This window comes from Acipenser ruthenus, chromosome 46 (genome assembly GCF_902713425.1).
Source record: "Acipenser ruthenus chromosome 46, fAciRut3.2 maternal haplotype, whole genome shotgun sequence".
NCBI classification, from domain to species: domain Eukaryota; kingdom Metazoa; phylum Chordata; class Actinopteri; order Acipenseriformes; family Acipenseridae; genus Acipenser; species Acipenser ruthenus.
The window spans coordinates 7,056,527-7,079,739 of NC_081234.1; the positions used below are offsets into that span (position 1 = coordinate 7,056,527).

At 38.3% G+C, this 23,213-nt stretch overlaps 1 protein-coding gene across 1 annotated transcript in view; it reads right to left on the minus strand.

Annotated features, from left to right (window-relative positions):
• Positions 1-19,486: 19,486 nt before the first annotated feature.
• The window catches only part of LOC117971669 (GDNF family receptor alpha-2-like), a 92,395-nt gene continuing 88,668 nt past the window's right edge, over positions 19,487-23,213 (minus strand). Inside the window, exons 8-9 of the mRNA XM_059013644.1 lie at positions 22,556-22,609; positions 19,487-22,303 (exon numbers count right to left, since the gene is read on the minus strand). Of these exons, the coding sequence (XP_058869627.1) occupies positions 22,157-22,303; positions 22,556-22,609 (201 nt within the window). The 3' untranslated portion in view covers positions 19,487-22,156. The remainder of the gene's footprint in view (positions 22,304-22,555; positions 22,610-23,213) is intronic.

Consider the following 23,213-nt stretch of genomic DNA (forward strand, 5'->3'; position numbering starts at 1 on the left):
GCAATGGTATGGGGGGAACATGGCAGGTAACAGTCCTGTTCTAAAGAATACACTCCTAACCTACAATCCTCAGTTTGTAAAATGTGCTCCTTTCCTCCAGGAATAGTGGAGAGTGCTGTGCTGTGGTGTGAGGGACGTGCTCTGGGTTTGGTGCTGGCTCCGTAGCTGCAGCTCCCAACTCTTACTCCTCCTCTACAAAAGACAACAAAAACAATAACAAAACACAAGCTCCAGCTGTATTTAGCTTTCAGCAGAAGGGCGAGTAGCTGCTTCCCCTTTGTACCCAAAAACTCCTCCCTGTAATCAACCCATCGCCATGGTTTCTCCAACAGGCCGCCCCGCAGCTGATTGCAATGGAGTCCTTCCGGGTGCGTGCAACTACGCGCTTCCACTAATATGGTTATTTTCCGGTTTTCACCTACCATCAAGGCTGCCCATCTAGGAGGAAGCATACCATCAACCTTACACAGCGCCCTTTCTGGTCGGGAGGGAGATGTACAGTTTGAATTCTTCCTCTCTGTCACACCATACTTAGAATTTGTTGTCATATTCAAGAACAAAATACAAATGGTGCTATATTTCAAGTGTGATGGTTTTATCAACCTGGGATCTGTGTTGTCATTTCAAGTCTTGTGCAAAGCATTGCTGCAATTTGAAAGGAAATGCAATGTAGTACAATTGTTAATATATAGTGAATTATGGGATTGTCAAAGCTGTTCTCTGCATACTGAATTGCCAAGCGCTGGTCCTAACCTTTTGTCCTAATGAAAATATGGTTCAATGATGCCATCAACATTATGTGCCCTTTCTGACAGCACAAGGGAAAAAAAATGTCTTTAAAATGAATGTGTTGAAAAATGACTGCCAGTCATCCATATTCATTTTCCAATTTTCCAATGCTGACAAAATAAGAACTTGGTTTTGGATTTGTGGTCGCATTGAACTTGGCAAAATCTTTACAGTACTCCACCTTAATGTCAATCAAAAACAGTGTTGGTTTAAAAGGATGAAATACTGTACAAGGCAGGTGCAATTAAATTGCTCTGTGATGAATAGTTTTTTTTGGGATTACTACTAAACTATGTCTTCAAGTAAATCTTACTTAATCTGATAAGAACTATGTTATTATTTTTGTAAGTATCTCAGTTTCTGTAACAGTGTATACGCAAGCAGCCAGACCAGCAAGCTATTTCACTTCAGAAATAGTTCTACAGGTTTTCCACATACCAGTGTTTCAATTGATGTAAACAGTAGAGAATCTAAGTCCTGGCACTGATTAGATTATTAATATAGGACCTTTTGTATGACAAGGTTCTGAAAATCAAACATCTAGCAGGAGCATCTCTGCAGTGTGTTTCTATTTATGTTTGTAAATATATTTTAATGATTTTTAACGATGGTGGTACCTAGACCCACCTGCATTTAGTTCAATTGAATAGATCTCACTGTCATTTATTGATCGGGCACAACTGATTTTAATTTGATGTGTTATTTTTCTTAAAAGCCAACATTGTCAAATTGCTTGCCAAAACAACCTTTTCCTTTATAAAATAACCTTGTACTTTAGTTCAGACTACAGGAGGTTATGTCCAGTGGTTAAAGAAACGGGCTTGTAACCAGGAGGTAAATCCCAGCTCAGCCACTGACTCATTGTATGATCCTGAAAAAGTCACTTAACCTTCTTGTGCTCTGTCTTTCAGGTTAGACATTGTTGTGACTCTGCAGCTGATGCATAGTTCCAACACGCTAGTCTTGTATCTTGTAAAGTGCTTTGTGATGGTGGTCTGCTATTAAAGGTGCTATGTAAAAATAAAGATTATTATTATTACCCAATGCTTTTCACTTTGTAAACCTAGGTCAAGAAGCCTGTGTTCTTTCAAATTTCTCCAGCATTCGTGGGAGAGTGGGCTTTAGGATTCTGCCACCGCACTAAGTGATATGGACATTGCTGTCTCTGACCTCTGCCAGAAAGATAAAGGCAGCCCTGTTTGACTATAATATACGTGAACTTGTACAATGAAAGAAAATTCATGAAAGCCAAAGTAAAAATGGTTGTGTCATTAAATATTATTCTCTGTTATTATCATCAATATTTATCACATAAGCTAACTGTTATTTTGACAATCAGTAAGACTATATTCAAACAAATGTGTTTTAAACCCAGTGTTGCATGACCCAACATATAGTTTGCAGGCCATATCCAGGTGCTTTTATCACTCTTACTGTTTTCACATTAAAATAACAAATATATAACAATATCTGACTGCTGCACAACCATTGCATCTTCCCTGTCCAATTTGACTATATAGTTTAACCATATGTATTCCAATACAATTTGCATACTTTACTAAAAAAATCTGCAACATATTACTTACACATATATAGGACATATTTAATGCATTCTGAACATAAATGTATATTGTATACAAGCTTGTTGGTTACCTTTCAGAAGAGTCTATTTTTAGGTAATTGTTAAGTTCTTCCATTGTAAGTGTAGCCAATACATTAATCACTATGGCTTCAGTCTTGGAGTGAGCACAGCAAAACGTGTTGTCATATAACTTGTGACTCATTTTAGATGTACAGTCCATCGACCTAAAACTCTGGTTGAGTTTTACAACATGAAACAGGAATTATTTCTGTGCTTCACTGTTAAAAATACACTTTTAGAAAGCCTGTTTTTTTCTTTCCAATTAACATTTGATATTCACTGTAATCCAGACCTTTAGCTATTTATTTAATGAATCCATGGCAAGTTCTTCCAAACATCCTTCTGCATTTCGAGCAAATGGACTGAATCCTGGCTTTCAGTTCCATTAGGTCACATCAATCATTTTTTAAAAAAATGGACAGTATGACTTAAGAAACATATTCAAGAATAGTAACTTTGACTATATTGAAGCATTTTGTGCAATTGTTATATTCTTGAATACGCTGGCATGCTTTCTTAAACCACTGGAGCCATAATATAATATGATTGGCGATTGTCTAAATTATGTAAGGAGTGCTATCTGATGTGGTTGCAAACCAGGACTTTAAGGTTTTGGGAAAAATGTTGGACAAGCAGTATAGCTGATGGGAAATGAGGACAGTCCCGGTTAAACCAGGATATCTGGTCACCCTATTTCACATCCACTATTAAATATCTCATTGTTGCCTCCCTGCACAACGTTGTGGCATGCATAGGCCCCATGAAACTTTATTTGTACTAATAATCAATTAAAACTGCCAATAGGCACACCACAACTTTCAGATCAGAACTCAGAATAGCACAAGCCCATGTTATTACTCCTACCTGATTTCTTTATATATCCTAGTCTGTTTTTTAGGAATCCCCCTGTGAGGGGGGACCCCTGCCCCTGCGTTTATTATTATTATTATTATTATTATTATTATTATTATTATTATTATTATTTACTGGTTTGTGTTTATTTAAAATGCTGTTTTGGTATTGTTGTTTTACAGCATGGATGGGGTTCCCCATTCAACTAATCTCGTGAGAATGCGTAATTGGCAGCTAATGATTTACTGGCAATGACTGTCGACCACGCATATCAGAAATCCAGTGCAGAATGTGGTAGAGATACAAACTCTGTAATTGTTAGCCAATTAATCCCTCAACTGTGATATAAAATGGAGCAGCTTTTGCTGACCAAGGTTGTGGATTGTTCAGAGGTGGAACTTAAAAGTAAGAACTGAAAATATAATAACAATTGCTACTCATGCTGGCTTTACAGCCGCGCGCTACTTGTTTGATTCTGCGTTTGGTGTCTGTCTGTCTGTTTATTTGTTTTGGCCAACATGCCTTTTGTTTTGTATATCAGTGTTTTGTTTTGTGTAAACCTTTTATTTGTATTTAATAAATACTCGCTCAGCGTTTCAACCCGTAGTACTGGTGCCTGTGTTTCTTCCTGGTCTGACATCACCACCAAGCCATCCTGCCACACCCCCTTTCAGGGGCAGCCTTTAATGTATGGTATAATTGGCAGCCCATGGAGACGGGCTAGGTGTTACTTGCTATTCCCAACACAAGATGTGTCTTGATAATGCACAGCTCGAATAATGTTTTACAAATCTCCATAACAGTTTCCTCCAAGTTACCAACAACCCTCTCTCCAAGACTGGACCCTTCATGGCCTGCTAGAGGGGCTTGTGCTGGTGGGAAATCAACCTAACCTTATCTCATACCTGCCTCTTTCATCCAGTGGTCTGGGGATGATTTCATCTGGTCAAAAAAGTGTTAATTCCTCATACTTTCACCTCTGGAGGCCTGCGGTTGTTGGGCTCAACTTGCAACTACAGTTAATCAATATTACAAACCACCCAACCAGCTGCTTCCTCTATTGACTGACTGTGACAGAGTGGTGAGTGAATACAGGTGAGTGCAGAGTGCATACAAAACAGACAGACAACAATTTCCAGGTGCAAGGGTGTTTATTGAATAATTTGCAATGTCCAGAGCCTTATGGCAAACACCTGTAAATAATAATGTTGGAGTGATACAGCGGCGTGTATCACTCGGTAATTATAATCCCCGGGTTTGACCCGTAACCAAAAGTCCAGTTTTATACGCACACCCACACTAAACACAAAACACAAACGAAGATTTTAGTGACAGTGAATAAGTGCTAGTGGTGCAATACAGTTCTCTGTGAATGCAGGGGTGAAAGTGATGTCCGGGTTGATGCTGGCTTGCACTACAGCTCCAGACCGTGTTACTGGTAGTCTATTAAAACAGACAACAATTACAAGAAACACTAATAGACACAAGACAAACACAGTTTTCAGTATCAACAGGGTCTCCTTTTAGGTCGTATCCAACCATTTACAAAGGAACAGGTTGCTTACACTACAACCCCTATATACCCTCCCCATGACCCCTAGGTTAACGAGCGCATCCGCTCCTCCAATCCGTGGATGTCATGCAGTTTCCCGTCCGGGTCATTGAGTTTGGGAACCGTAGCTCCGCCCCTTTTCTAGATGGCCGACTTCCACCTAACCCAAGGAATAAATTGTCATGCCATTTAGTCCAGGGTACTCTGTTCCCTTTACACAGCGCCCTCACAGGTTGGGAGTGAGATCTAACACCAAGAATCATTCGATCTCCATCACACTGACATGCTTTCAGCCAGTAACATACCTATTGACTGAAATGCTTTCAGCCAGTAACATGCTTGGATCCAGAAGACACTGCTGAGGTGAAATAATCTAGTGCAAGAGCAAGTGTAAAAGATGTCCTGAGATTTCTGGAATTACTTTCTTAGCTACCATCACTTATTTTCTTACCTCTAATTATCACTGGCAATTTTATCCCTGGTCCCCTTTTTTTTCTGTGCTGCCATTGCCAACTTGAAGAAATAACCTCCCTCTGAATTAAAGAAAAGAAGGAACACAGTCAAGACTCAACTTATTCCACCGTGTTTCTTATTAAGTTTAATGGCACGTTAAGAGGCAATCAAGTGTATGTGGAAATTCACAGGAGAAAAACATCTCATAACTGCACAGATGGCACTGTCGTAAAAATCACTATTTACTCTCAATCTGACACTGATCCATATCCCCACATACTGCATATTAAAGAGAAAACAGCCGAAATGATATACAAAAAATGACATTTTGTTTATTTGTTCTTAATGATGTTTCTAACGTTGAATGATTCCGAGTTATGCAGCTCAAAATACTGAGATATCACTTATACTGAGATTCCATAAGGGGGTTATATTTTACAGTTGTGTTAAAGCTTGTTATAGGTTTTAGGAGCATTTTTGGTCTGTAGATAAGACTGAATGGTGAGTACATTAAACAATGTATTGAGAATTTGGTTATGTGTTAATGCTATTAAAGTCCCATCAATATGATAAAGGGTAGCTATACTTACTAGATTGTGTCAGGAGCTCTGTGACAGGGCAGCAAATGTACATTTTGTAGTTGTATTTGGCTAGGGTTAAAATTCCCTATACCCTGAACCAAAATCAGTTGAGAATGTCGTCAGGCTGAAATGGATCACTGATTGCCAATTTAGCCTGACCACATGTATAAAGAGGAACTGGGAGAAAGCTTCTCAGTTCTGCTGAGGACTCAAGGAGAGTAGGTGCTTGTGCTGTCTGTCCTGGTCACAGTGATAGCTATTTATGCACCAGGCTATGTGGCCTAGACCTTGACCACATATCCTTATTCCTTCCTCTACTAATCCTGCATGCTGCTTTCCCTGACCATCAGCTATCCTTCCATAAATAGAGGCAGTAGTAGGTTAACGTCCAACTCGACACATACAAGGGTCGGACAGAAAGTCCCTGTGAACCTTTGAAAAGCTTTTTAGTAAAGTGTATAACCAATGTTTCCACACTGCACAGGTTGTTGCCTACAGAGAACCTGCCAGATATTCTGCGCTGTGCAGCACCAGAGTTTGAATGACATGAAAATGAATTAGAAGACATTTGCATGGTCATGGGAGGAAGCCCATGGCTGCTCACCCTTCAGGGTAAGTGGTATAACATACTATGATAGGGATGCCTACAGACAAGCTGTAAGCAGAGTTTGCATTGTGTTTTTAGTATTGGGATGTGACCAGCATCTAAAGGGAATACTCCCTGAGAAAATTAAACATTTTTACAATGATGCTGGATTTTTTTTGTTTGTTATAAAACTCTTAATTGGTTAATATTGTTAGAGATTTGTCTAATGAAATCTGGGTTTTGTGTACAGGTGTATCTCATGCTACATTTCACCTTGTAACAGGGGGCACTGTCACGTGTGTGTGTCGTCAGTGCATAATAATTAGGCAGACACAGGGCATTATGTGTTGACACTCCGCACAGGTGCACAGATTTAATTTCAAAACAAGGTAGCCCTAATGTCACATTTAACAAAGAAAACAAAGCTAAAAAATAAACATTTGCCACACAAGGGGAGCGCTTGTCTCACCAAAGAGAAATGACCCTCTCCAGGAACCTACTAAACTATGAAAACCCTCTCTATACACTGTCTGGGATCAACCTCCCTTAAACTAACCTACTTCTGGGCTCCCGGATTCCTGGCCTTCTCACAAAATTGCTATGCATAATTTTACATATTAAATTAAAATGTAGTGCACATTTCAGATTTTTTAATGCTTATCTGGACTGCTGCATGCACCCAAGAACCAGCGAAAGGGTCTCCCTGTCACACACCTGCACCATGAAACCAGTCTATGATCCTCCAATATCTAATCGGGGCTCTAATCCCTGCAGTCTACACTTGCATGTATCACGATTCTTTACAATTTCTGTCAAGAATAATATTTTCAAAAAGTAAAATCATGAATTAAAAACAAGACAACTGCCTCACCTGGCTCTTAAAAAAACAAACAAAAAAAAACATTCACAAATAGGTAATAATATTAAATTGATAATTTTACTGTTTGAAGACTATTGAATGAACAACATTGAACAACGACAAAAAAAGGGTTTATATTCATCTATGGGTGACGATGACAGCTCTGTGTTTCATTTGCATGCATGTGTAATTTGGTGCTGGGGTTCATTTGTAAACAAAAAGCTACCGGATCTTATTAATGAAGAAGGATAGCATTTGTGTTTATAGACCTAATATACTGACCTTGATTTACAGCAGCTCCCATATATGCTTTAAGTTCTGCTTGTGGATCAGGGTTTTATGCCTTAGAGCATCTGCATGCCAGTCTTAGAATGATAGTTTTTAGGTGTTTGAGGTGTACATTTTTAAAAATGTTTTTACTCATAGACATTACATTCTAAATATATTGTTACAGTACACTTTTGTCATTCAATTCATGGGACAGGAAAGCGTGTTTTTTGTAGTACATGTTATGTATAGAGAGTTATTTTTCTGCAACAAAAAATATATATTTTTGTTTTTCAACACAGTTTATCATTTGCAAACTGTATAAGTCTCACCTGTCAGACAAAAAGGTACTGGCATAATTAAAGTCCGGTTTGGTGTGTATTTCACTAATTACTAATCTCTTATACTTTAACTAAGCAAACAATGTACATATGGAAGACTGAAACTGGTTCACTGGATAGGGGCTAATTGCCATAACAGCTGTGCCAGAAGATTGAAGACATTGGTCCAACCCATTCAAACACTGCAAGAACTATTATAACACATCATGGGTTACAAAGTAATGCAGAGAATATTGATGAACTGGCTTTACACATGATCCCTCGGGTTCCCACCATAACACACAGCTAGCTGTCGTAAGTGCAGGTTCAATACAAAATTTATACTTCAGGGAAGTTATAAAATATTCAAAGCTATAAATCTCTGAGTAATGGAGTAAGCTGGTTATATACATATCGCTGTACTTGACATTGTGTTTGGTAGTCTTAAGTCCAAAGGGAGACTGGTGATATCAACTCAATTATGTGTGGGTTCAATAGCTTTCATGGTGACTATTGAACTGCTTCTACAGTGATGCTGTAATCACCGGGGTGTTTATCTATTATTCATACCATAAGACTCAGGCATTTTTCCAGAAAATCAAAGAACTAACGGCAAATTCTACAAGAATAATAGTTTAACGTACAGCTATGGCCAAAATGATTTTTCAAAATGTCTGCTGGAAGCCATAGTAGTAGTGCAGTATTTCATGTTAGATTTTGAAATGTCACTTTTTTCAATTGTAGGTCAGTTTTTCGTCAAGTATATGGAAAACTACAAAGCGGTATGTAACATGCCAACGTAACATTATTCAGCAGGTTTCATTCGACTTTATGAAGCAAAATTAGTTCATTCTATAGGGTGAGCAAAACTTGTGTCCATGGCTGTAGATTTATTGTTCAACTATTTTTTTTTTTTAATTCTGCAGCTGTTTACTTTTCAAATCAATAAAAACGAACCCAAAGGTGTAAAGACTCCTGCAAGTGAATTGGTTGCCTGTCATGCAATATGTATCCCTCTTTTCATTAATTTTATTAAGCAGGCTTCAGAAGTGCTGTGGTTTTGTCTTTCAGTCTTGTTTTATTTATTTTACCCTGCCTCTGCGAGACTCAGAATTAATTATTCACCTTCTTTCTATTTGTATAATTTACTAGGTTTGAGGGAGTAAATCGAGTGTTTTAAAATCCATTAGGCACTCACAAGAAAAACGACATTATAGGGTTAGTAGTTCAAGGTAAGTGAATGTGCTTTTAATTGCTGCCCGTTAGAGTGACACCAAACATACTTATCAGGTGAATACTGGTGCAGGGCTCACTCTCAAACACTACAACAACGTTCCGCGGGTACCTCTGCTACTGTAGATGGTTTCTTACCTATTTAGTGAGTTCTCTAGGATTCTTTCTTCTTGTTTCTGCTGGGCTCACTTACCAATGTTGCTAACTATTTCAGCCACAATTGCTTCTGAAAACAGAATCCAATATGCGAAGCGCTGCAGTGCTAATGTGCTTCCCTGCCCTCACTAATCTTTTTAGAGGCCCTTTTTGTTAAAATAGTTGGTAAGTATTGCAGGTAATGATCTAAGCAGAAACAAAAGAGAATCATACAGAAGTGTCTCTAATTACTGTGTACTTACTGTGTACTTACTTAGTACCTACTCTACATATATCAGAATTAGACATCTGGGGCCCTATTTAGCAGTGTTCGCAAACCCCTAAGGCAATTGCAAAATACTTTTGCGGACAGTTAGCGCACCAAAATCAGGCAAACAGACTTTGCCCACCTATGTGATTTAGCAACTGTGTTTTAGTGCCCACCCAGCAAGTCAGTGTTAGCACTGGACATGGGCTGAACTTTAGAGGAGTGTCCTCATTTAAATGTAGCGATTTAGCAAACCATCAATAGTGTTAGCGTTTGTGTTTCAAACTGACATGTGAAAACCAGGTCTAAACTGTGCAAATGACACGGTCGACTATAAATACCACTGAAACTACCAGGGAAGCAAGTCAAGAAAAGAGAGAGAGAAAAAAGAGACATAAAAGAAATATGGAGTGTGCCTACGTGGCCAGACGAAGAGAGAGGAGGAGGAGATGTCACCACTCAATGTATGCAGCAATTTTGCCTCAACAGACAAACAATTGCTGATATCTACCAACTCCTTCAGGCTGACCTGGAAGGAGATATGCGGAGAGCACACTGTTTGCCTATAGCACTAAGTGTACCCGCTGCAAGTTTTTATGCCACTGGCTCATTCCAATGTACTGTGGGTACTGTAAAGCCATAAATATTTACGATAAACATTTGCTGTTAGAGCTACATAGATAAGAAACCACAACGTTATCACACAGCTCACCTAACCAAGGTTATCTAAAAGGTTAAGGAGCTTCGTTTTACATGAAGAATTCTTTACATGTGTTTCTGATTCTAGGACTGGGCAGATACAGGTGTCAGATCTTAGAAATCAGATCAACTGTCTGAGGACAAGCCCCCTTTCACATCTATGCAGTATAGAATTTGCTAAACCCAACACCTGAGTTATTATGCTATATGAGGCTGTGGAAATTAGTGTTGGTAATTTAATAAATTTAATATTGGGAAACTAGTTTCTTTTGTGTACTTTTTTGGAGTTGTTGTGTGTGATTAAATTATTATTTTCAGACTGGTGCTCAATTGAGACTTGCTGCCTGCTAGGATTGGTTGAGGGGAAGGGCAGCAAGTGATTGGCTGTGCCAGTCCTCAATCAGCAGGTGGGCGGGTCTCAACTGAGTGTCTCTCGGCATAAAAACATCCAGTGGGGATCACTCTGGGCGACTGCACCGCTATGCTACAGAGGGGAGCTGCGTATATTCAGGAGGAGAGCGTCCGCTCTTCAGGAAAGACAGCTACGCAACCCTGAAACTGCAACACGGTACTTGTGAAGGCAATGCCTAGCCAAGGCCATATGAAGCAGCAAGAGTAGTTGTATGAATACCGGCTCATAAGTAGGTTAGTTTAGGGGATATTGATCCCAAGTAATGTATAGCAAGGGTTACGTAGTGTAGCAGGTTCCTGGAGCAGGACGCCTAGTTTAATAAGGCTCGCCCAGTGTGGGCACCTTTTATTTATAGTTTTTGTACTGTATTTTGCCTTTCAATCCTTTAAAGCCTACATCCTGTTGGGATAAGACACATCTGGATTTGTTTTACAGCATTTTACAGCACAGAGGGATCACTATAAATTGCACCATCTCTCAGTAGTTATCCCAAGACTAAATAAAAGGTGGTTGATTCAATCCAGGCAGATTCTAGAATACTGTAGCTTATCCAAACAGGATTTCAGGAGCAACCAGGTGAGTTTAGCTGAGGTTTGAGAAAAGGGTCAACAAAAGGATAAACTACATTACTATCCCTCTATATTTTGCCATCTGACTTGCACATCAAAAAATCACAAAGTATTGAAAACTGAATTACACAGTAAAATAAAGTACAACATGGACTAACAGTGAATTAAATAAATGTATGAATGATCAGATTGTGAAATACCTATAGGATTACTGTGGTATTCTTTTTGGGAGGTATTTATTGTATTATTTTACAATAGATTTTGATAGGTTTTGATGTGTTTTCTGATATTCATTTAGAGGTGTGCTGGGATAGAAATGAACAGTTAAGTACATTAATGAAATAAAGATGTGTAGATAATTACAAGCACACAGGACTGTGTAGCCAATGTTACAAGAACAATGATTGTAGAATGAAAGTCACAAGGCACTGACAGAAGTGAAATTGATTTGCTTCCGTCTGCTGCTGTCACCTTATGCTTGTCGATATGCAGCTCCACATAAAGTGTGAGGCCCAAACAGCGAGTAAAAGAAATTGAATGTGTAATTAATGAGAGGGGGCTCGTCAGTGAAATGCAGGATAGTTCATGGCCTTATATAGCCACTTCAGAATTAATAAAATAAGACCATTATACCAGACTAAGGGGGTGATGTAAGTATAGGTGCAGTGCAAATAATTGCGGATGCAAAATTCAAATTGCATTGCTGCCAGGCAGTTATTTTAGCACTGTGCCCTGTGTAAGCTTAGGAGCAATGCAAATTACTCAACACGCACAAATAACGATCCTCAATTATGATAATGAGGGTCTCAGTCAGCGCATCAGTCTATTTAGTGGCCACACTTGCAGAGTTAGGGGTACAGAGAGCAGTAGTCGCTGTATGACATTTGTGGAGTATGAAAATATAAACCAAAAAAAAATATGTTAGAGGAAGGGCAACAAAGTCCTCTTGGCACACAGAAAAGAAAAGAAAAGTTTAGTGAGTAGCTGAGAGTCCTTACGGCTGAGGTCACCACTCAGCATGAAACAGAATTGTTTGTAAAAGCCTCAGCCAACATCAGTTATCCTAGTACCCTTAGGAAATTATATGTATTGGCCTGCCCTTTTCAGCATGACATCTAGAAATGTGTCTAGCACTCTGGAAAAGGTGGATTGGGCTTTCCCTCCAGACATTCCAGCTGTGGTCTGAAAGGAACCAGAGGCTAAGTAGTGCAGAGAACACAGCACTTTCACATGTGCAGGGATAGCGGTCCCTAGATTGATGTGGGGGTCTAGCTCATCCCTCAATTCAGCTCTGAGGTCAAGGATGACCAGCGGAGTGAGACGATAATGCTTTAGCACCACATCCTCCGGCATCCCAAACAAAGTGACCCTGGGATTGAATATGCAGGGTCTTCTTCGTTTTGCCCGTCTCCTCCAAACAAGTTCCTGCCTCTCCTCAAAAAGAGCCAAATGTCGCCGCATCAGGAAGTGTACCACACCAGCCATCCTGAAGCCAATAACAGTTCTCTGCAGTGTGTGCTTTTATGCAGCTCTAAGTTACACCTTGTAAGAAGCGGTGTAAAGTTTTAGATCCCGCCCAATTCCATGCTCTTTTCTTCATTTGAATGCATTTCAATGTAACTGTAATGGATTAATGATGGCGAAGTGCAAATTTGATAGTGGGTGCAGAACGCCAGGTGAACACCATTCTTTACGTACGGCGCATTTTTAGCGACAGGTAAAATCAGACTTTACAGCTGCTAAACGCGGTTTACGGCAGATATGAGGGTTTTGCACCCGCAAATGTGGAATCAATCTTTTTCATAACTTTAAATTACAATGACACTACTCTTTTAGTTTTCCTCACTGTCCATCCTTATTGGTACGGTACCATTTTTCGACCTCCTGTTGTCTTTTTTCATGGTATAGCACAATTTTCAAAACTTGGTGTGAAATTACTTTATTTAACAATTTAAAAACTTTAGATGTGCTTTCGAATTTCAAATGGAATGTTCTGTTTTGCTCAGTGAAGTAGTTGTTCGAGTATAAAACATTCGCTTTTTTAGTTCCAGTGCATTATCATCAGAGATTTACTCAAGCTTTTAAAAACCAGGCCCTTCATAAGGCACTTCATAAAACCAATGCTGCTGTTGTAGCCTCCATACCAATAAAGTGGCAACAATCAAATACAAAGGAGGAGCCACGAGGACTGAGTAAAGCAAGCATTTCCAAATTCAAATTGATTAAAAGCTTTCTGTTTTAAACATCCAGACAGGAAATTGGAAGCCAGTTAGCCTGCAATTCAAATTGAACTGGAGTGCTGTAAACATTTACACGATTTCTGCTGTTTCTTCTTCTCACCCAGCAGTGAAAGGGGCAATTCTTTTTAATGCACAATAGAGCTTGCTGTGCTGAGCTGCTCCAAATAGATAAGCATTGCATGTCAGATGCTCACAGTTGTCACATTTGGATAAAGTATGGCAGCTTCACTTGCAGTGCTCCAGTAATGTTAATGGCAAGAGCAACTGCTGAGTGTCAGCTCTTGAGAGGGAGCAGGAAAGTGGAAGGGGTTTAATATTATCCAGTACGGCAAATAATAAACAACTTTATAAAGATCACCAGAGCACTACCAATAGGGCTTCCAAAACAGCACAGACTAGCTGGGTGTACAAGGTGTTTTAGACATTCTGGAGGGTTATAGTTCCTCAATGGTTATCATTTCTCATTCCTTCAGAGAGAAGCCAGCAGCAGTCTCCCGAATGTGACAATTGTAAATTGTCTCTGACGCTCGCTTTTATTTGTATTCCCAATCCTCTTATTTATGTGATGACACAACACGGTACAGTCTGGATAAACAAGCGTGATAAATAGTCCCTTGAGGCAAAGCAACCTGTCGCCAGGACCAAAAGCACCTGTCACATAATAGGCTGTAACTGAAGGGCACATGAAGTGAAATTGGAATTAACTTTCCCTCACTAGTATAACATCCTCGACTTAGTCTCAGATTTTAACCACCTGCGTGTTATTACCTTGTACACTTGATACGCACTGTAATTATTGCTTAAATATACTGCTGTACTTTGAAACATGTGTTTTGCAGATACAGTTTAGCTTGACTCAAATTTCAGTTCATTTGCGACTTTTTAAAGTTCACTTACAGCCGTATTTTCAATAAGGATTACATATATGTTTTTTGCCATCGACAGTACACAGTTACTAATCATTGGTCAGAGATAAGACCCTGTGTAATGATGCTCCGGGCTTGTTTTCAGGGAAACAGGAATTTGGCCTGCAGATAACCTTGTGTCTAAAGTGGTATTTGGGGTTGTTTGTCTCTGCTGCAGAATTAGCTTAAGAGATAAGATACATGCTTTCCAGGAGATTCCAGAGGATGAATATGGACAACCTGATAATGGTTAGAATTTGGAGTTCATCTGCATGTCATTGAAGAATGTTGGAGGTTTGAGTGTTGTTCATTAAATTATGCATGAACTATATCTCTCATTGAATTCACATGATTTAAGTATTAATGGAAATATCCCACATTTATTTTTAATACACCTTATCACTACAGTTAGTTAATCAAGAAGTATTATTATTATTATTATTATTATTATTATTATTATTATTATTATTATTATTTAATATTGATTTATTTATGTGTTTTTTTCAATTCCATACTATATATGGAATTGTAAAAAAAAATACATAAATAATATGAATTAACATCTTCAAATTTCCTGTTAGTGAAAATTATTTTGGAGCTCTCCCTGGGAAGAAAAATGTGAACAAAACTAAATGCCCTAATATTAACTTGCATCTAGATTAGCATGTCTGTTCTGTATTTTAGTGCTGTTTTGAGACTGCATATCCTGTGATGCATTTCGAGTTGCCACTGTGCGCACGCAAAAAATGTGTACTATTCTTGCAGACAAAAGTGGAGAGGTTTTCTTATAACAACGTACAAGAAAAAGAAAGATGTTACTGCAGAATTCAACATTCCCACGAACACTTTGTCAGCCATTCTGAAAAATTGGGATGCAATAATACAGGCTTATGAACAGTAAACTGTGGATGCAAGTCATCAATGATTTGCTCAATACCTGATGTTGAGGATGCCTTGCTTCTATGCAATGCATACCTTTTAAAGTTCACTTACAGATGTATTTTTAATAAAATGCACAGTGTTTCAAATGTATAACACTTTTCGTTGTTCTGTAAAATTGAAATTTGATTTCAGTGTTACTGTAACACCAATAAAAACTGACAGTATGCATTTGGCTTAAACTCCTGACAATACGAATTACAGTACATTTGTATTCATTCATATAGTGGCTCAGTTATTGCTTTCTATCAGTATTTAAGCTTGTAATGTATTTGATTTTTTTTTAAGGGAACGGCTATTACAATTGAATTGATGGCTGTGAACATGAACAGCCTCTCACATTCAAAACAGGCACTTGGAATATGTCCACCTTAGGATGCTGTTTAAGCGAAAATCTGCTGCCTTGGGCTATCACAGGATCCTCCACTAATCAGTCATGGTGAGACCAGCAGAAGATGGGAAAAAGACAAGACAATCGGTTCGTGTTCTGTGAATAATCAACAGCAAATGGCAAAATGCCTAGAACAACACTCAAGAAGAAAGCACAAGGAAGTTTTAGCCCTACCAAAAGTGAAGGCGGAAGCATGATACAGCCAAGCACTGCTTAATTAACAATCAATAAGCTAAAACTGTAGGAGCTAGCATGGAGGCATTATAACAGAATAATTACCAAGATTTAACAACTAACCACCCGACTACCCTCTACATAATCTGAAAAGAAAAATAGGAAACACTATGAATCATTATATTATTTTCACCTTGTTTGCAAATCCATTCCCAACATGTTCTTTTTTTTCTTTCATTGTGCAGAGGAACTTTTTTTTTGAAAAGGCCCTGAATTTACAACACCGGCTCTCTTCTCTGTGTTGGTCTGCATCTATTGCATCTTTCTTCGCTGAGTTGCATTGGAAGACTTACACAAGTGTGAATGAGAATTGTAGGAATAAAGATAAGTATGGGTCCACAACTGGCTTGAAAAAATACATTTATGGATAGCTCTTGGGTGCAGATCATGCACATAAATATAAATAATATTTGTATGTTTTCGGTTTGGAAAGGATAGGGGTCAAAATTACACTAGCTTCCAGTGAAATATTGTATTGATTTTAAAAACATTTCTCCTCAGTTATCCATGGAATTGGTCCTGCTGTTTTGCGTTATTTATTCCTTACAAAGCAGCCTGTACTCTGAGCTCTTTCGCTTTGTTATATTGAAAATCAATATTTATACATTTAAGCCTAAAACTTATTTTGGGGATTTGGCATTTTACTAGCAAACTCTTATCTGTGTGTTATATTGTATGTGTTATATCGTAAAGCGCCCTGGCAGGTTTGTACATGAAGAATGCTATACCAGTGAAATTGGGATGGCAAATTCATAAGCTAATTAATCAAGGTTTATAATATCTATTATTATTATTATTTATTTCTTAGCTGACGCCCTTATCCAGGGCGACTTACAATTGTTACAAGATATCATATTATTTTTACATACAATTACCCATTTATACAGTTGGGTTTTTACTGGAGCAATCTAGGTAAAGTACCTTGCTCAAGGGTACAGCAGCAGTGTCCCCACCGGGGATTGAACCCACGACCCTCCGGTCATGAGTCCAGAGCCCTAACCACTACTCCACACTGCTGCCCTATGCCCTATCTATGTATACAGTATAATTTTATTGAATCCAGGCCAGAGTTATATTGTCTCCCCAGTTCTCTACATTCCAGCAATGTCCCAATGGAAATCCATTTAAACTAGTACACGCTATCCAGTCTAATGTCTGCCTTAATTAAGCTTGCTAGGTTTTAGAAATCTGCCTGAGGACAGGTAGTTGCCATCTTCAATGGTCTTTTGTGTATAGCTAACATCTTATTAAAGCGCATTTTTCGGTAAGCCTGATATTTTTTGCTGATGGCCCTTTCTTCATTTCTTCTACTTCTTGAAAACTTTTTGACAGCAGCCTATTTTCTTTTATGCTGTGCTGCAAACAAAATAGCTTCTCACTTCTGATTAGAGCTCAGAGTGTGTTTCTACACAGACAACAACTGCATTGCCTTCCCTCGCTTTCCTCACATTCATTGCGGGGAGTCACTTTAGACTAGTGCACAACAGAGAGATGTTTGCTGTTTGATATGAGTGTCCGGGACCCTGGATATCAATGTGGATTCGACTCAATCAGTTTATTCCAGCTACCTGTCATGTCTTTTTTAGGTTTCTGCTCTGGTCGATCTGGGCTATTTCGCAAAAGCAGTTACAGCAGTGCCTACAAAATGTAGCTTTTGGGTAAGGTGTAACTCTGTGTCCCAAGTTGCCAATATCCTTGTGGCCCTCCCCTTACCGCTACAATCTCAAAGAGCCACAATCTTTTCAGTTGGGGTTGACCCACAAACACGAACACTAAACCTAAATTAAAATTTGCACCCTCGTTTTGACCAGAGTTATTGTATCAGTTGAAATCGGTTTGCTTAGGTCTGCTTTTAATAAACTGTGCTTGATTATTGCTGTTACTCAACATTTTTTGTTAATGTTTGATTTCTGACTAGAAAGTAAATGGTAAAGTAGATTAGTGGGATGAACCTGCACAAGTAAGGTATACGTGCAGTTCAAACTATGCGTACTTACTGGACATGGTGCACTGTGCTATTATATAATACAGTTAAACACTATAACATAAGAATAGTATTTGTTCTTAAAATAGCAGCCAAAGCATTTCATGTGAGATGAGCCTGAACGCCTGTCATTCTATGGAGTAACTTCGAGGCAAGCAGGAAAAGAACACCATGCAATCTCATCCCGTCTGCTCTCCTGCTCTGCTCTGACTTAATGAGATTTGAGCCACAGTTGTTTTTTTTTTTTTTTTTTTTTTAAAGTACCAGATCCTTAAGATTATTACACATGGTTTACATGCATTAATGATGGCTATCTAGACAAAAATTCTACCACAATTGCTTACCAACTACATGCAGGGTTTTCAGGGTCACATCCACACAGATAAAACATCTCACAGGGCACCCAGAACATCCATCTTCCAACTGTCTTCAAGTAGTTTCAAGATCTGTAAAGGCTTCCTTGGAGATTTTGGCATCATCAATCTGAGCAACAATGTTCTCTTCTTTTCTAATGCTCTGATCTAAAGCCCCCGATGATAAATGTGCCCTAGATAGGATGCTCTTACCAGATGGATTAGCAGCCTGTTTCTGATTCCCCAAAGTCTTTTAAGAGTTATGATGAAGGCAGACCTGTGCTCGCAATAGAATTTGCTTGTGTATTTTATCCCCATTCCTAACCCGTTGGTATTTTCCCTACCATTTAAGTTTTACTGCATTAAAGGCATCTCTCCACTGACCATCATTTCACCAAGTATGCCTAGGAAATAGCATAGGAAAGTAAAGCATAACACAATAACCGTTACCAAAAGGCAATTCAGTTGCACTACACTACAGTGGAATTGCAACGGTTGCACAACAATGTTATAAGCTACTGGTAATTGTATCATTGTGGAGCTATCCAGCCTTTTTGGCTAAAAGAACAATGTCGATAACCAGACAGTTCTTACAGAGCTTGCACAGCTTAGTTTGTTTTATTTTTTCTTTCATTTTGACCTCCTTTTACCAAAAACTCCAGAATGTTCAGCCTTCTTCTCTAAATGAAAAGAGACATATTATAGAGCTCAATGACCCATATATGTCTCGAGAGCCATTGATTGAACATGAACAGACCTGTACTAATGTATCAGGACCACTGTGCGAATTGTGTTGCCGTTACTCATAAAACTGTGGCCTGCTAATCTGCCAAGGTTTTTTCAAGGTAATTTCTTGGTATTATAATGGTACCCCATTACTGTATAACCATACAGATATTCACATGGGCTTCTGCTTTGGTACACAGTATTTTTTGAGAAAATGTAGTTAATCCTTTGGTTTATAAGCCCATACACCTGTCTCTGTGTATAAGTCCCTACAAAGCTGAGATAAGTTTATGAATAGTACACCAGCATGTTGAATCGTGCTATTAAAATAGATAAAATGTAAATTGATTTTTTTTATCAATTTTTCCCATGACATAAGACCATGTGCCTGTTTGCACCATTTAAACGTTTCTCTTAAAATTATCTTATTGTTTAGCTCCTTCATTATCTAACACATGTATCAAGTCACTGATCTAATAATACAATTTAGTCTTCAAAAGTTTACAAATAAAAACATTTTATTGATAAAGAAACAAGCACAACATTAGCATACCTGGACCTTACTGCAATCTACAAAGGTAGGTGACATTAACATTGTTACGGTATGGAGGTATTTTGTCCACATAGCATAATTCGAACAAATGTTAAATCAATGCATGACCTCTGCCAGCACTGGCAAAGCCAGTGCTGATATTTATGCCACAACACAAACTGCAGGATTATCTATAGTACTGTATATAACTTTGTAACACCATCCATGGTTTGCAAAACCATTTCTTTTCTCAGTTGATCTTTTTATTTGGTTCTTTCGTAAATTTCTTAACTGCACACTACATACATGATTGTCATTGTCTAATTCAGAAAACTCAAGCAAAATGTGTGTATTTCCTCAATCCCTTAATCACAAATTGAATCAGCAAGCAGATTTCTGCGTCAAATTAAAAATATGCTTCTTTCTGACAGTTTGGCTTAGACTCCTGACAATATGAATTACTGTACATTTGTATTCATTCATATAATGGATGTAGTGTAACAACATTATGTAATATGCAACTGTGACAAGAATATTCTTGGCACAGTTATTGCTTTCTATCATTATTTAAGCTTGTATTTTTTTAAGGGAATGGCTATTACAATTGAATTGATGGCTGCAAATTAAAAATATGCTTCTATAAATGTGATGGAGAAAACACAGCTATAAATTTAGTATACAGTAGAGACATCTACTATATGCCTTACAAGCACCTATTTGTTAAAACTCTTGAATGCTGTAATGTCAGTAAACAGCTCCAAATGAAAATTTAAATGGAATACTTCTTAGCTTCTTATTTCATACATTCTTTTCTTCAGTGATTTCTCTTGTTTTCATTCTCCACATGTAAGTGCTGATCGTCATTGTTGCCGAAATTCAAGCTCGCTCTTTATTTCTAAAACCAAACAGTATGCTACACAAGTATAGGAGCTACTACCAAATTGCATCCCCATTGCTTCACTGCCCCAGGCGTCACACTTGCCTATATAGGATACAAACCTAGTGAGGAACCATTGTGCAGCACTGGCTAACAAAGCAGTCAGGAAGCAATTTATAGCTGCTCTAAAACTATGAAGCTTGCAAAAAGATAGTGATAGTGGTTTCAAAAATAAAGAATAGGAAACTGCATGATTGAGAACATTGAATATCCATTGCCTTCAACTTTCCAATTTAAGCCTCACATATTCTTTCAATGTCATTAATTGAATCGATAAGTATTACGGAATTCTGTGCTCTTTTGTGTGCTGTATCACAGTGGTATGTACCGGTTGCAGCACATTTTTTTTTCAATTGAACATTGGTCAATGATGACTGTCAATCTCAAATGTAGGGAGGCGGGACCAGTAATTCAGGGAAAATCCTTGTTAAATAAATATTGAAGCACTGTATGGTCACTTTCTGAATGAAAATCAGTGCCCGGTGACACGTCTAATGTCAATGAAATAATCAACAGTTATTATCACTAACAGCAGTTCTGTGGTCCTATAAATTGGTTTTAACCATACGTCCCTTTGGATCAAAGGCTAACACTGCCATTATCTTTCCAGAACTAAGTAAATTCAATCTCTAAGCAAATATTTCTCCTGCAGTTCAGAGCTAGAGCAAGCCCACCAACACCCAAAGCAACAAAGCCTAAAAAACAAGGCCACATGGTTCATTCGTATTGAAGCACAAATGAAGAGCAATAATCCAGGTCCATGTTGGCAAAATAAGTTTTAGAGAGGAGGAACATGTATGCCATTTTGTTTTCCTGATCTTGTACCAGTACTCCACATCTTGCCTTTAAACATCGTCTTGTTTTCGTACATAAGAAATTACATCTTTACATTTGAAGGGAAACACTTTTTATCAATACTCACAGACAAAATTTTACACATTGAAGTGGCAGCCACACACTGCCAACTTCTAACAAGAAGAAACTGACTGAAACGTTGCCAGTCACAAAACCTATTTTTCTCTTCTTTTTGGAATACCAAAAAGAAAGAACTGCAGGTTTACACTGTACCTGCATTATATTTATATTTATATATATATGTACTGTGTGTAGATATATATACTGTACGTAACAGAATAAAGATTTATACTTAAAATATTTTTTTAAAGCAAGAAATAACCTTTCATAAAATATTATTGGTTGTGCAAAAAAAAAAAAAAGCACAGGACCTGTTGGGGTAGGAGGTAGGGAGGATGGGGTGACTTTAGTTTTAAACAAAATAAACCTAGGGAAATACTGAAACTGCTACACACAGATGAGTTTCTCCACTGAGTTGGGTGAAAGGGGTTGAGGAGAATGAAGCAATCTTCCACAAAAAAGCAGAATGTCTTTCAGTCAGTGTTCCATGAGCATTGCACTTGAGAAGGAAAAAAGAAAACATCCCATTTTGCCGTCCAAGTTAACAATCGATCTACTGAGCTTGTAGGAAGAGAAAAGCCCCAGTGGTTTGCACGGTTTGGAGTCTATTTGACTTTGGAATCTAGAGCTAGCTTAAACTAGAACCAATGTTCTCTTCCTAACAATGTGGTCTGCAGCCTTTGATATGTCTTCAAGGAATCTCAGTTTCTAAACGAAAACATGAGAGAAAGTAGTTTCTTGTTGGTTGTTTGTTTGTCAGATGTTGCTTTTCTTCTCAACTTTTTAGAAAGCCAATTTCACCGTCAAGCAGGAAAGCAGCACAAATGCTGCATTGCCATAGAAGTTGACGGCAACTGATCTGTCGTTGATATCTCCTGTCTTTGGGAAGCTTTCTGGTTCAGCAGGAGTATCCGGATTTGAGGGACTAACCTGGGTTTGTGGAGAAGAAATTAATTTAATTTAATTGGTTCATCCAATGGCCATTGGAAAAAAAGTGAGCATGGGTGTAAATATTACATGAGGCATGCACATCAATTCAGTACATTCATTTCTCATTCACTCAAGTTGTGGGGGTGAAAAAGTGAACCTTTATGGACAGCAAGAAAGGGCTGCAGTGGAACGCTCCTAAAATGCAATGCCTTCAAAGTAAAATGTATTATTTTTGTTTATTGTCATACTTACTTCAGGTAGGCAGAATGTTTGATCTTTGGCGAGATTACACTTTGGTCCACTTTCCTGTAAAGGCAAAAGGAAAATGTATTACTTCTAATCCAAATCATACATTAACTCTTTACGGTCCGCCCCATGTTATAAATCCTGCTGACGACCTGGCCCTTTAAATCTTGTAAGAGACAGCCCTGCTTCGGTACCGCCAATCATAAAGGAGACTTGGGGCTTTCCAATGAGGTCTTACTCATCTATTTCTTGTATTTGACTCTGTCAGCAGAGAGCCGAGAATGCAAGTGTTTTTCAATGTTACTGCTGCGCTTTACAAGAGAAGAGAAATGGTGACATTGAAGACACAAGGACCTATTTTCCTATAAATATGTATTTGTTTTTTGTGTTGACAGTGTTTGTGGATCAGATGCATGTTACAAGTCAGCTGTTAGGGTTAGGTTGCCATGGTCGTCACACTGAATGGCTTGAAGCCACAGTGAATAGCTCCATCTTGCACCACATGATCAGGGTCCCTGGCACGAATAATATGAACACATTTTTAGTTTTTGTTTTTATTTTGCACATTTTTCAATTGTTCCGTTTTTTTTTTTTTTGGTTGCTTTTGGTACCTGTTGTATGTATGGCCATAATTCCTTTATTTATTATCCAATGTGTTAAAAAA